The sequence below is a fragment of the Conger conger genome, chromosome 4, assembly GCF_963514075.1.
Source record: "Conger conger chromosome 4, fConCon1.1, whole genome shotgun sequence".
Taxonomy (NCBI): Eukaryota; Metazoa; Chordata; class Actinopteri; order Anguilliformes; family Congridae; genus Conger; species Conger conger.
Genome location: NC_083763.1, coordinates 31,155,304 through 31,171,357, shown reverse-complemented (window position 1 = coordinate 31,171,357; position 16,054 = coordinate 31,155,304). Strand labels below are relative to the sequence as shown.

Sequence of the window (16,054 nt, the reverse complement as noted above, 5' to 3'; positions counted from 1 at the left end):
GACGGGCGGCCAGCTCTAGGAAGAGTCCTGGTGGTTCTGAACTTCTTCCATTTACGGATGATGGAGGCCACTGTGCTCATTGGGACCTTCAAAGAAGCAGACATTTTTCTGTACCCTTCCCCAGATTTGTGCCTCGAGACAATCCTGTCTCGGAGGTCTACAGACAATTCCTTTGACCTCATGCTTGGTTTGTGCTCCAACATGCACTGTCAACTGTGGGACCTTATATAGACAGGTGTGTGCCTTTCCAAATCATGTCCAATCAACTGAATTTACCACAGGTGGACTCCAATTAAGCTGTAGAAACATCTTCAAGGTTGATCAGTGGAAACAGGATGCACCTGAGCTCAATTTTGAGCTTCATGGCAAAGGCTGTGAATACTTGTGATTTCTTAGTTTTTTATTTGTAATAAATTTGCAAAAATTTCAAAAAAACTTCTTTCATGTTGTCATTATGGGGTGTTGGGTGTAGACGTTTGAGGAAAAAAATGAATTTATTCCATTTTGGAATAAGGCTGTAACATAACAAAATATGGGAAAAGTGAAGCGCTGTGAATACTTTCCGGATGCACTGTAGATATAAAATAAAATGGAATGTAAATATAAATAAAAAATAAAAATAAAAATGTACAATACAAGATGATACTGAAGCAGGGTATGTGAAGTATTATTAAAGTGCAAAATCTAAAGTCTATGGGGGCGAGATAAGAGTCTGTGACAGTGGGGGGTCCCCTGGGCCTTGTTGATGAGGCCAGCTGCAGATGGGAAGAAACTGTTTTTGTGGCGAGAGGTTTTGGTCCTGATGGACCACAGCCTCCTGCCAGAGGGAAGTGTTTCTAACAGTCTGTGTCCAGGGTGAGAGGGGTCGGCCACAATCCTTCCTGCACGCCTCAGGGTCCTGGAGGCATACAGGTCCTGAAGAGATGGCAGATTGCAGCCAATCACCTTCTCTGTGGACCGGATGATACGCTGCAGTCTGCCCTGGCAGTGGCAGCAACATACCAGATGGTGATGGAGGAGGTGAGGATGGACTCCATTATGGCGGTGTAAAAGTGCACCATCATTGTCTTTGGCAGGTTGAACTTCTTCAACTGCCGCAGGTAGAACATCCTCTGCTGGGCTTTTTTGGTGAGGGAGCTGGGACTTGAGGTCCTGGGAGATGATGGTTCCCAGAATTCTGAAGTCACCACTGTCTTCACAGCGTTGAGCTCCAAGTTGTTTTGACTGCACCAGGTCACCAGATGGTCAATCTCCCACCTGTAGGCGGACTCATCCCCACCAGGTGGTGTCGTCCGCAAATTTCAGGAGCTTGACAGACTGGTGACTGGAAGTGCAGCTCTTGGTGTACAGGGAGAAGAGCAGAGGGGAAAGAATGCAGCCTTGGGGGGAACCGGTGCTGATGGTCCGGGAGTCAGAGACATGTTTTCCCAGCTTCACATGCTGCCTCCTGTCAGACAGGAAGTCTGTAATCCACCTGCAGGTCGAAGCAGGCACGTTCAGCTGGGAGAGCTTGTCCTGTAGCAGAGTTGGCATTATTGTGTTGAAGGCAGAGCTGAAATCCACAAACAGGTAGGTTCCTGCGGAGTCCAGGTGCTGTAGGATGAAGTGGAGAGCCATGTTTACTGCATCATTTACAGACCTGTTGGCTCTGAAGGCAAACTGCAGGGGGTCCAGGAGGGGGTCTGTGATGGATTTGAAGTGGGACAGCATAAGGCGCTCAAAAGACTTCATCACTACAGAGGTCAGGGCGATGGGTCTGTAATCATTCATTCCTGTGATCCTTGGCTTTTTAATAAACTGTCTGTATTTGGGGAGTTCATGACTGAGGTTTCCTTTGTTAAAGTCGCCTAGGACAATAACTAAAGAGTCCGGGTATGTCCGCTCCACACACAGTATCTGATCGGTGAGCATGCGCTGTGCCTCCTGCACGTTAGCCTGCGGTGGAATGTAAACACCGACTAGTATGAATGAAACAAACTCACGGGGGGAGTAGACGGGTTTGCAGTTTATGAAAAAAGATCCAGATCAGGAGAGCAGTGTTGTAGGATCACTGTGACGTCGTTACACCAGCCACTGTTAATGTAAAAGCACAAACCTCCGCCTTTCGTTTTGCCGGAAAGTTCTGTGTCGCAATCCACTCTGAAGAGTTGAAAGCCTGCCAGCGCAGAATCCGGTATCAATCCACACAGCCACGTCTCCGTGAAGCACAAAACAGAAGATGAAGAAAAGTCAGTTTTTACCCAACAGTTGCTGAAGTTCAACCAGTTTGTTTCCCAGTGAAATAAATATTCCAGGTAACGCTGTGCGGAGACACACGAGCACACCAGCGCGTCTTCCTCTCCTCCGGCGTTTCACTGTATGTACAAAGGTGAGCGCACCTTTGACCACAATGTTCAGTAGTTCCACAGATGTGGCAATGAATGTGGGAAATAAATCCGTCGGGGTTGTAGCCGTGATGTTCATGAGCTCTTCTCTGGTGTACGAGCTCCCAGAATTATCACAAAACACTAAACTAACAAACAAAACAAGACAATATAACGCGCACCGACACACGGAGGCGACCGTCCATGGCGCCATCTTGTATTTATTACCTATTGTTTAGACTTTAGTCTTCTGCTGCTGTGGCCCATCCAGAGGCTTGATGTGTTGTGTGTTCCGAGATGCTCTTCTGCATACCACTGTTGTAATGTGTGATTATTTGCATTACTGTCAGTTTCGACCAGTCTGGCCCTTCTCCTCTGACCTTTCTCATTAACAACGCTCTTCTAGAGCCGTGGTGGCGCAACAGGCTAAGATGCAACGGACTTGCGGTTGCAGTTTGCAGTTGCTTGTGGAGCGGCACAATTGGCTCGCTGCTCCAGAGGGAGGGACCTTGCAGGGTTAGAGGATTGCCGCGCACAACAGCACTCGGAATAACGGCTAGATGAGACGGCTTGAAGAAGGCGTGTTGTTCTCGGATCACCAGATCCCTTTGGGCCGCCGAGGGATGGGGTACAACTGGCTACCAAATTGAGAGAAAAAGGTAAAAATTATAAATAATTCTTTCTTTTTTTTCTTTTTTTTACGCACTTCTGCCCGCAGAACTGCTGCTCACTGGATGTTTTTCACACCATTCTCTGCAAACTCTAGAGACTGTTCTGTGTGAAAATCCCAGGAGATCAGCAGTTGATACTCAAACCTGCCCTGTCTGGCAGCAAAAATCATTCCACGGTCAAAGCTACTTAGATCACATTTCTTCCCCATTCTGACATTTGATCTGAAAAACAGCTGAACCTCTTGACCATATCTGAATGCTTTTATGCATTCAGTTGCTGCCACATGATTGGCTGATTAAATATTTGCATTAACAGGCTGGTGTACAGGTCTGCATGATAAAGTCACTGAGTGTATACTCTACCCCCAGACAGTTAATATTGTTAATTCCTTCTTTTTTTACAGTACCCTTGCTGCTTTGAATGATGGAACTTGCCTCTTTGATCTGTGATGGACCCATGTAAATTAATACTTGAGGTGCATTATCTCTAATCTTGGTCAGGTTGATATCATATATAAACTGCCTCCCTCTGATTCATTATGAGTCCAGTAACATATTAATTCATTCATTCATTATCCTAACCCGCTTATCCTGAACAGGGTCGCTGGAGCCTATCCCAGCATACATTGGGTGAAAGGCAGGAATACACCCCGGACAGGTCGCCAGTCCATCGCAGGGCACACACACCATTCAGTCACTCACTCACTCACTCATACCTTTGCGCAATTTAGACTCTCCAATCAGCCTGCATGTCTTTGGACCCACGCAGACACGGGGAGAACATGCAAACTCCACACAGAGAGGCCCCGGCCGACGGGGATTCGAACCCAGGACCTCCTTGCTGTGGGGCGGCAGTGCTACCCACTGCACCATCCGTGCCGCCCCAGTAACATATAGTACATCAATAATATACAAGGCTGTGTTATATTTAGGGACAGAAGTTTATATAGGGCAGTTTTTTTTACCGCCAATTTAGTCATCCCTCGATAGAGGTTGATAGAGTCTTCTTTTTGCCCCTCCCCAGTAATCTACATGAATGGGCAATAATTAAGCTGACAATGATCGACAGTAGAGTCCCCATACTGTCACATGCTGCTCTCAGTGCATAGAGAACCAGACATGCAGCAGGTATTTTTCTCCCGAAGTGTTGAGCAGTAATGTTTTTTTTCTTTGTAAGCAATAGAAAGTAGACATATATTACATAAAGAAGACCTATTAATTAAGACTAATCATAATAATTAAATGCAGTGGTGTAGGCTTGCAGTTCTATAAAAATCGAACTACCTAAACAGTTTAACTCAAATGAAATTTTTTTTGTCTATTTCCAGGCACACAAGTTAGGAGTAGTAATTGAAGTGCTGCAAATGGTACAGTACAGCAGAATACCAACTTCCCCCATTTTGTATGCTTGTTTGTCTAAATCTTTCTCGATCACCCTTTTTAGAAGTGTTTTTGGCATGCTTGAAAATATTTGTAACTACTCCCAAGATTTTGTGAAGTTTTTGGAAATTGCTATCCCTCATGCCACTAACTGGTTCCACAATGTGAACATTGCATGTGAAATGAACTACATTTTATATCAAGCCTTTGAGCGTTTCATTGTATGCTTTCAACATGCAACATGCATTATCTAAGACAGATGCAAAATGTAACATTGTGGACAATAATCAGTGTTCAATAGGCATTTTGATGGCAGCTGTAACGACATTGGTCCACAGTGTCAGCAAAATCATATGCAGTTAATTGTAGAACTGTAGAATGTACAACATATGACTGTCTGTGCTCTCTGTTGAGGTGTCTGTTATGACAGGACACTAAGTTCAGCACTAAGTTCAGCACTTGTATTTGTACACTAGTTGTATGGGTATGACTTCATGAAACTTTAAATGCAGCAAACTATTGATTAATAGTAATAGGACAGCACTGTGGCATAGATTTTGTGTAACTGGACTCCTGGAATCCCAGATAAGGAAAATGCCTATTCTAAACCTGACTGAATACCAAGCTATGAGTACTAAGTACTTTAAAATTAACATCTTTATTGAGGGGAGTCAATTTTATATTATGCAAATAAGATTTGGTCACAGAAAAAATATCTACACACACCATACATAAGATAATCAAAAAGCAAAAAAGACAAAAACAGAAATATACTTAAATTATATACAGAAAATGCACAACACAGTACCATTGATTGACAGAAGAATCTGAGTTTGGTAATTTATGATTGTATTAAGTGATTTGTATTTATATTAAAATTGAAATGTAAACAAACTACAATAATAATAATGGGGTACATCTGATATATCGTGCTTTAAAATCAGCGAAATTTTAAAGCATGATATATCCGTTTTTTCCAAAAATACTCAAAGCAAGCCATGCATAAACAATTTCAAGAAACAGGAGGAAAAAATAGGAACACAATAGATACATATTCACAGTACAATACAAGGCCCAAGGTGGGTAGAGAGGGTAGAGACATACTTTGTATTCACTAATCAAATCCTGCTCATGTCTACCTGTGCAAACTATGCAAGTGTAGTCCTCCACTGCAAGCACATTTCAAAGGACACACATGCTTCAGTGTTCTTTCACAAATTGGTGGAGGACACTACATCAGTGGGGTGGGGCGACACCCACATCTGGGCATTCCAAATTAGTGGTTTAACATGTCATGTTTTGGACTGCGAAAGTAGCCACTGGACTACAGTTCATTGGTTTTATTGGCAAAACATAAAAATATGGCGGACTGTTGATAAACTTTCTGTATGTTACTGAGCTAGCTAGTTTACTAACCTGCAATAACCACTGTTCGAAAAAGCTGCTGCCTTCCAGGCATCACAGACCTTGGGCTGATTGTGACTGATTGTGGTAGACTAGTGCCATCTACAGTTGAATGACTCCAACTTTTGTTCAATCCGAGTTCGATGTGTCAGCCCAGGCTCTTAAGAATATTTAATTAAAATATTGACGTTCATTGTTTACCATTATTATAATGAAGTACATTATGTAATAACACCCATAACGGCCACATTACTGCAAGAGGGTGTTTCTTTTAGAAAAACAATCAAACAACCTAATAGGAAAGTTGCCTTTAGACAATACAAGAATGGAGGCACGACCAAAGTGATAGCAATTCAGACAAAAAGGAAACTGCAAAAACAGCCAGAATCTAGACATCTGGAAGGATGGAATTGTTGGTTGAGAGAAGATTTGACTGTCAGGGTTGGGAGGTAGTACCTGGCCCTCATTAGTGCCAAGGGTACCTACCTCCTGAAGGTGTATATAAAGCACTCGCGGACCATCAGTCGCAAAAGCTGGTAAAAGCACACGGTAGACTCGGTACTTACATGAGTCAGGTATCGTGCTGGTTGGGTTTATTTTCTCTGTTTAAAGAAAAAGGTAAGAAAGGTGCTCAGTTTGTTAATGCAGTGTGCACAGCTGACACCCTTCTCAAGGGTCTTTGTTTCTATTTTCATGCTCGTGTGAGCTCTTGGGTGAGGGACGTTGTCCCCGGTATATGTATTTTGGTTTGCGTTTTTTATTGGTTATTGGTTATTTATTTTCGTACCTGGTGTTTTTGCTAGGTTGTACTTTTATGTTGTTTCCCCGGACTAGGGTGTTCAGTGCTCGCATTACAGCACTTATTTCTGTTGGGTTGTTCGCCCTGTTCTTGAAGGGTCGCTTTATTTTCTTATCGCCGTCTTGGGCGTTTCTTTTGATTTGATCGGAGAGTGTCTCCGTATTAGTTTCTGTTTCTTTCCCGGTTCCCTTATCTCCCGGGATTTTGTGGTATTAATATTATTAATACTTATAAGGTATCACCCTTGGTCGCCCCTGGCTCTCCGCCAATCCTCAACACTACATTGACAGAAACAGACTAAACCCAATATAAGTAGACTAACCCCAATAATGCTCAGATTTCACTATGATATAGCCTAATTGGCTATAAACCTTCTCCGTCAAATGTAGCCGGGGTTTCACCTGAATGCCTAGGCAACGTTTTTCCACTTTACAGCACAATAGTGTTAACTGGGTTCAGGAAGGATTTAATGAAATTTTCAGGATATGGAGTTGGATAAGTAAAGTTGCCTGAATGGAAAAGTTATTAAATTCCATGAAGATGGACAGGAAAAACATAATGCGATTCAGACAATGTGGGAGTTTGAATTAATTATTATTTTATCTCATTGTAAACTATTGTTCAGTATGCGCAATCAGGCCTGACAGTTATTTACATTTCAGAACTTATGTAGGGTATGTTTCAGGCCTAAAGTGCCAATATCTGGCTTAGCTAATCAAACTATCATGGCAGTGCAAATTAGCTGAGGTATAGACAAAAGTTCCCAGTCCAGGGAACTAATTACATTACCTTTGTTGTTCATGGGGCTACATTCTATGGCAGACATTCATGTGTGAACTTCAGACCTGGGTTGAAATATTTTGGGTTTTGGATTCAAATACATTTCTGCATTTGACTAAGCTTGCCTGGTGTATTGGAACAAATTAAATGATCCCAAAACTGAAAAACTACACCCACAAGATTAATAGAGCACAGAAAAGTATTTGAATCCAAAACAAATACTGTTTGAACCCAGTTATTTTAGGTTAAGCTTTAAAAAATTACAATTTATTAGCACACAAAAAAAACATCAAAAACATGCTCAGCAGGCAGCTGATATCTGGGTACAATCAGTAGTTCACACATTATGCACAGGTAAGCAAACGCAAGCCCTACGACCAAGGTTTTTCCTGGGCTGCTGTGTATGCCTACAGCTGAAAGGCAATTTGACTCATGTGGCTCACAATAGGATGAAACCAGTTTACTTCATCCATTTTGCAATGAGGTCAATATCACATCCTGTCTAAATCGATAAAAGAGATTTAGACCCCGCCAAAAAGGTGATGACCATTAAGTACTCACCGTCCACCAATGAATCACCACAGATTCAGATACATTTTTCACCAGGACTGGTAATGAGACACTGGTGATGACAAAGCAGTGAACTCTGCAGAAGCCAAATTTTAATTACTGTGTGTTTACACATCTCCTGCCTTCATTAATAAGGTGCTTTCATGTTACTTCTTAGAACCCTTAAGTCAAGCAAAGTTTAAAAAAGTTCCTTTATAGTTAGACATGCCCTTTCAGCTGAGCTTTCCACAAGACTCCCTCCTCGAGTCTAATGTCGATTAACATTTTCAGGGCTACAAATGATGGAATGAGATGCAATCAGATCATAAAGGAACATTTTTTAAAAAATTAAACATTCTAATTCTGTTTCCTTCCCTCTATAAAGTCAGATCAGTTGTCGGACTGTCAGTGTGGAGCTACATCCTGTCACAACCCTCTACATATTTCTCAGCTTGTGGTGCTATGCCAAATGTCTCCCACTGGCTCTAAAATTGGTCACGCCTTCCTTCCTCTTTTGCAAATGTCAGTCCCATCTTCACTGGCTCCACTGATGTTTTTCTTCCCCTGATCTTTTCCAGAAGGTTCTTAGATACTCCTCTTCCTCTCCACCCATCTTTCAGCCATTATAGTGGGCTACAAGTGAGACCACAGGCCTGCTGGCTACCGGCAGTGAGTTCTCAGCAATACCGGCACCCACGAAGACTCCATGACGAGGGGTGCTTTCATGCACAAATGTAATGGCCTGGCCAGTGGATGGCACAGCGATAGTCGTGTTGTGGCCATTGGCTCGGCGTATTGTCCTGAGGGGCTTCATGACCTTGGATGAGGTCTTGATGCTCGAACCTCTCTCTGGAGTCTTGCACTTCAACAGGGCATAGAAGCATCTGTAGAACTGACACACATACATGCAAATAAATACAGAGGTAGAGTTAGAGCTTCAATACAACATTTAAAGGCTGAGGAAATTTTCTCTCTCTACATTTCCCCCATGGAAAAGAGCAGCACGGGGTGATTGGCTGTCCTCTTCCGTGTATCTACACATCTAACCTATACTTTTGTCCTACACGGCCCTCCACATCCTACTGTGTAAGCTATGATGCAAGATAATGCTGTTTCTTCTTTCATTTTAATAATTTTTTAATTTTATGAACACTAAGTGGTACTTCAGCTATTACAAACTATTTTGAGTGCAAAAAACCTTTATTTTTTGCACTCAAAATATAGAACAGTACATTTTGGAGAAAAAAAAAACAGACCCACTTCTCCACATCTTTTAGGCTTTTGCAAACATTCCTCATTCGAGGACATCCTTTATTCAGCTAATCATATATTTAACATATTTTTTACTGCATTTCAATGTATTTTAGTTTCTTGTTTTTGGTCAATTACAGGGAGGTCTACAGTGATAAACTGTCAATTTACATGCGCTATGTAAATACCACATCAAATGGTCCAAAATGGCTGGTCCTTCCATAACACATTACGATCGGAGGCGCTGCTCTGCTGGCGACCCGGACTCGTGCTGCTGCCGTTTTTATGCCTTTTAAATGTTTTTAATTGTTTGATCGTTTTATCGTTTTATTTTTTTGTGTCTATGTCGTATGACTGCAACAAGTTCATGTTGGACTGATTACCATGGCGACTTTTGCACATGGATTACTCTTGGTATTGATTGTTTGGGAACTATTGGCGACTTACCAAACAGCTGCTCAGATACGTGAGGAGACGAAGCCGTCATTATGTTACTCCAAACTCACACTGATGTCCCTCCGTCTTATGGGAACGATTCCACCGGCTGATCTGCCCGATTATCTTAAAATACAACCGGCTAGAGGCAGACAACGGCGGAGAGGCAGAAGAGGCGGAATACGGCAGCGTCTCCGGAGAAGAGGTAATAGACCCCCGCTGCCCAGCCTGTTACTCAGCAATGTCAGATCGCTGAGGAGCAAAATGGAGGAGCTCCGTGTGAACAGCAAAGTTTGCTTTGAGTACAGGGAATCGAGTGTGATGGTGTTTACAGAAACTTGGCTACATCAAGATATTCCAGACTCCCTCATTGGGCTGGAGGGTTTCTCTCTCATTCGAGCGGACAGAACAGAGCTGTCGGGGAAGAGCCGAGGGGGTGGGGTCTGTCTGTTTGTGAATGACAGCTGGTGTAGGAATTACACTGTGAGAGAGACTGTATGCACTGCTGACGTGGAGCTGCTGTGCCTGTCTCTGAGACCCCACTACTTACCGAGGGAGTTTGGAAATATTTTAATATGTGCTGTGTATATTCCCCCCAGTGGAAACGCAGCAAGGGCTGCTATCAGAATAGCAGACTGCGTTCACCAACAACTGCAACGCACACCGGGAGCCCCGATTGTGATTCTCGGGGATTTCAACCATTGTAAATTGGAACTATCTCTCCCTGGATTTGAGCAATATGTGACATGCGGCACACGAAACAACAGAGTTTTGGATAAATGTTACGGAAACATAAAAAATGCATACATAGCAAAACCATTGTCCCCACTGTCAAACTCTGATCATAACACTGTCCAGTTAATCCCAATTTATAAGGCTGTTTTTAAAAGGAGTAAACCACAAACTAAGACAGTGACAGTGGGACAAGGACAGCATAGAAACACTCAAAGGATCCTTTCTCTGCACAGACTGGGACATATTCTCTAATCTGGAGATTGATGAGGCTACTGAAGTGATAACAGACTACATACATTTCTGTGCAGACAATGTGGTTACAAAAAAGGAAATTATTGAGTATCCCAACAATAAGCCCTATATATCCAAGAGTGTAAAGGACTGTATTAATAGGAAAAATTTAGCCTTTAAAAATAATGATAGAGCAGGACTGAAAACGGTGCAAAGAGAACTCAACCAGAGGCTGAGGGAAGCCAGAAAACATCACAAGGACACCATAGAGCAGACTTTTATGTCAATGGATTCAAAAAAGCTGTGGGACTCCATGAAGGCTATTACAAATATGAATACCACCAAGAAACGCCTCAGTACTGATGATGATCTGGGGAAGGCAAATGAACTGAATTACTTTTTTCTCAGATTTGACAACCATGACTTTTCTGTGGAATCTAATAATGTCATAGAAACTATCTTAACTGATGTTAGCTGTAGGATTATAATTGATCCACTCAGGATTCAGTCTATTTTCAAACATGTATGCACTAATAAATCCACCGGCCCAGATGGCATTTCTGCACTGCTTTTAAAGGCATGTGCAGAAGAGCTTACTCCAGCTTGGTGCCCCATCTTTCAGCGGTCTGTGGATTCACACACTGTTCCTGCTCTGTGGAAAAAATCCATCATAGTTCCTGTAGCTAAGAAACCGTGTCCAGTTGATAACAATGATTTTAGACCTGTGGCCCTGACTTCGATTGTAATGAAAAGTTTGGAGAAATACATGTTATCTGTGCTTAAGGCAGAGGTCAACTTGGTACTTGATCCATACCAGTTTGCTAATAGGCAGGGGAGGGGTACTGATGACGCTATTAACAGCATCACCCACTCCACTGTCAAGCACTTGGAATGCCCAAAAGCATATGCACGGATTTTATTTATTGATTTTAGCTCGGCTTTTAACACACTTCAACCCCATCTGCTCATTTCTAAACTGAGGCAGATGAGTGTTAACCCTTTTTTAATTAAGTGGTATTTTTCCTTTTTAACCAATCGGAGTCAGCAGGTTAGAGTCAATAACACCCTCTCAGAATGTAAATCAATCAGCACAGGTGCTCCACAGGGTTGTGTCAGCTCCCCGGTTCTTTTTACACTTTATACTAATGACTGTATAAACAGCCACCCAGGGAACCTTGTTTTTAAATTTTCTGATGATACCGCCATCCTCAGTCTACTGCACAAAGATTCCAGTACCTCAGCCTATTTTTCTGAAATAGAAAACTTTGTGCAATGGTGTGATGCTCACCACCTCACTCTGAATCTTAACAAAACTAAAGAGTTGGTCTTAGACCCGAGATCAGTAGGGGAGAATAGTTAACGACCCTTCTCACATTCTCCATTCAGAGTATGACCTCCTACCCTCGGGGAGGCGATATAGAGTCCCTCACTGCAAACTCAATCGTTTTAAGAACTCATTTGTTCCAACTTCCATTCAATTTCTTAACAATGCTGCTTGAGGCTGAAGTTTATGTAATAATTTTTATAGTGCCTTTATTACGGTGATCTTTTAGCATGTACTATTATGAGGTGTATGTATGTGTTATGTTATGGGATATGTGCAATACTGTTATGTAATTGTTGATGCTGTTATGGCTGAGGATGTATTGTTTGTTGTCATTGTGACTGTCAAGGCATTCATGACGCATCGCAGAGTCCAAGACAAATTTCCCTGAGCGGGACAATAAAGTTCATCGTATCGTATCGTATCGTAAATGGGGGGGACTTTTTCTATACCAAACAAGGTTAATAACTTTCCCTTTTAACCCCCTGCATCCTCAAACAAGGACATTACATTTTGGCTTCCCTGAGCTTGATACAGTATTTCTCTTAACATACGGCACATTCAATTAAAATTACATACAATATGTAAATTGAAAATATATTCACTGCAACATGCTTTTGTCATCCAAGACACTTGTATTATGTAAAGCAAAATGTAAAATACATAACCTTTTTTTTCTCCTGGGATCATACAAGTGATTATTTCTTCAATGTATTTTTGTCATACATTTTTTTACCCCCCCCCCCCAAGTATTGAATACTTAAATAAGAGATTAACATTAGAAAAACTACAGCCTGCACCATCAGGTGTTTGGCCCTGTAGCAGGCGGGGCAGTCTGTAGCGTAGTGGTTAAGGTACATGACTGGGACTCGCAAGGTCGGTGGCTCAATCCGCGGTGTAGCAACAATAAGATCCGTACTGCCGTTGGGCCCTTGAGCAAGGCCCTTAACCCTGCATTGCTCCAGGGGAGGACTGTCTCCTGCCTAGTCTAATCAACTGTACGTCGCTCTGGATAAGAGCGTCTGCCAAATGCCATTAATGTAATGTAATGGACCTGAAGATTAAAATGACTAAGCCCCTCCTTCCACAACTAAAAAAAAAAAAATGTGGACATATAATAACAGCATTTTTGAAATTCTAAAAAGTCGTCTCAGTCAAGAAATACAGCACTACTGTGCCATTTTATTCCCAAAAATCCCCTTTGAGCCAAGAGAAGCAGGTAGGCTTCTGGTGTCCCGGTGTGAATGTTTTTTGAATGTTTTTTCTCTCCTTCAATACCCTTTAGGCTATTTCAAGAAAATTATTTAGCAACATTCACTTTCATGATCTGTATATTAGGCCGCTGTGGGTGCAGAAATCAATGCTGTAATATCTGTGGACTGTCATCTCTAAACCTAACTACAGCTTTTGATTTCATTTGATTATGATTTGGCATGCCAGCAGAAGAAATAACTGCTTGATGTCTGTGACTCATAGACATCACACGGACCGAGTATTTTCTCTGCTGATGCTCTGCCAGGCCTGTACTGCAGCCATCTTCAGCACCTGCGTGTTTTGGGGGCTAGTTGCCTTAAGATTTCTCTTGAGCATATGTAATGCATGTTCAATTAGATCAGTTCAGATCGACTTAGCCAGTCAAGAATTTTCCTGTTGTTGCTTTAGCAGTATGTTTTGAATCATTGCCTTGCTGTGGGATGAGGCACCGTTTCATGAGTTTTTTGCTTGAGCAAATAAAATGCCTCTCTCTATTCCCATGTTTAACATATGAAGGTGGGTGCTTTGGGTCTTAGCTGCAAATTTTAAGCTCTACCTCTCACCATCAAGCATGTCACATCTGCATGCAGAGTTATAGGTTATCCTATTTTGGGGCTAACTTGTGGTCTTCTGCAAACAGAAGTCACTGACACATCTACGCCTGTCTACTGAAGAGTGTTATTCAGTCATCAACTATAGAGGTCTTTCTTGGGCTACCAGGCCCTTTGTGATTACTGAAATGATCAGTGCTCTGTCCAGACAGTTGATTTTAGTAACCTTAAGGTTTGGCCAATGTCTTTCACTGTTCTTTTATTATTTATCTGCCTCATAGTCTTCCTTGACTTTCATTGGCACAACTCTGGTCCTCATAGGGTCAAATGGCAATAACAGACTCCAAACGCAATCAAATGCAGAGAATCAAGACTAGATAATGAAAGCAATTGCACAAACCTGACTAACCAGAAGCACCTGCGAAGCCATTTGTGACAAATGTTGGTACCCTGAAATGAAGGGGGGGGGGGGGGGGGGGTATATTGTAATAATATTTTATTTACAGTGCCTTCCATGCCTAACCTGGCCGCACAGCATTCACAGTGTCACAGTATGCACTGAAGGAAAATAACTGATCAATTCTGCTGTTGTAGTGTGACACATGTACCAAAGCTTCAAATATGAAAGCATGTAAGTGAAATATCTGGATTTACCCATCAAGTACATGAGAGCTCTAGGCTGGTCTGACTCACACTCACCAACCCACGCACACACGCACACACAGGCATTACCTTCCTTGAGAAAATGTAGTCCACTTAGTATACTCTCCATTCTGTATGTATACTTATAATGTACTACATCTTTTCAAGAAAGAATTGATGCACTGTAAAATTCTCCAAATCAATAATTCATGTCACACTCCAAAAAAAATGTTAATCAAGTGGGAATTATTTATTAGTCAGAAAAATAAGTTGTGCAAATGTAAACATGGAATCATCCATGGTATCAACACCAAGAACGCCATATCCCAAAAAGCCATACCAGATTTGCCTGTGTTCACCAGAACTGTTGGTTGCTCAGTAGTTGTAGTCACCACAGAACTACTGTTGTCACAGCACCCATGCTGAAATTTCAAAAAGAAGTGTCAGACTAGATAGCTAGCTATCTAAAATAAAAACTGTTACAACGTTGCCAGGTGCAGCAAATTGGAAAAAGAAGAAAGAAGAAAGGGAAGGAAACAAGATGAGGCAGAGGCTGAGTGCCAAAGTGGGGCATTTAAGAATTCAATACTCCCAAGACCCAAAAGCGCTACCCTTTCCATGTCCAATACCATCACACGACTACCACCACCACCGAAGAACGGTTTGAATGCCACAGAAAATTACCCCCTGGAAACTGAAATGGTGCCATTGAACACAAATCCAGGATGAGGACAACTCAAACACCTGTTATCAAGAAGACACAACTTTATTACTGAAGAGGTACAGCAGTGACGATGATGAACAGAAATAATTTAGAAAAAATGGGAATATTTAATCCAAAAAAATGCGGGCCACTTTTCCCTTTTTTTCTGAATGACACAAAATGGTACGTTGCAAGCTCAGAGAGCAAGAGTGACTCATTCACTCTGTCTATTGACTGGTGTTCTGTTACATTTGGATACAGCAAATGGAAAAATGGTACTCACCTGTGTGAACATGAAATCCCCATTATCATCTCAGAGCAATCCTCTGTACGGCAGCACCAACAGATGCAATTGCCAAGCCTGACTGTAATCTAGTTAGACAGTTATCTACTTAGACAGGTAGAACAAGTTAGCTAATTCTGGTATTTCATCACAGCAACCTGTTGGGCATTAAACTGCATGGTATTTGTTGTACTGTATGAATATTATTTATGATGTGGGCGAGACCTAGGGCTCTTGAGCATGATCCGGGCCTGATTGAGGGTAGCAGCGAGGCAGACCATCTCACACACATTTTCATGCACACGTGGCCATGCGCATGCATGCAAACACACAGAGCAGAACTGGGTAAGCAGAATGCTTGACTGATCTTTAAGCAGCAATGTACCCTTCAAGGCTCTTGAAATAAAAAAATAAAAAAATAATGTCATTGTCATGTCATTAATGTAGTTATATTGATAAAAATGTCATCCTGTAGCCAACAGTGCAGTGTATGAGTACAGGGAGCAGACATATGATCCCATAGCTATTTTCCTCTCCATTGCACATGGACAGAAGCTGAGAAACTGTTAAATCTCCAGAGAGACAGAGGTAAGGAGGGAGCATTCTCCTAAAGATACCCCACTTCGCTAAGCATTTGGCCTTTTTTGGGGATTTTAAATTACATGATGCTGTCTATTCAGCTAGCATACCCCCCCGACT

General features: G+C 42.0%; 1 protein-coding gene across 1 annotated transcript in view; it reads right to left on the bottom strand.

Annotated features, from left to right (window-relative positions):
- Positions 1-7,754: 7,754 nt before the first annotated feature.
- LOC133127101 (parapinopsin-like) overlaps positions 7,755-16,054 on the bottom strand; it is a 72,309-nt gene continuing 64,009 nt past the window's right edge. Inside the window, exon 4 of the mRNA XM_061239744.1 lies at positions 7,755-8,838. Within this exon, the coding sequence (XP_061095728.1) occupies positions 8,563-8,838 (276 nt within the window). The 3' untranslated portion in view covers positions 7,755-8,562. The remainder of the gene's footprint in view (positions 8,839-16,054) is intronic.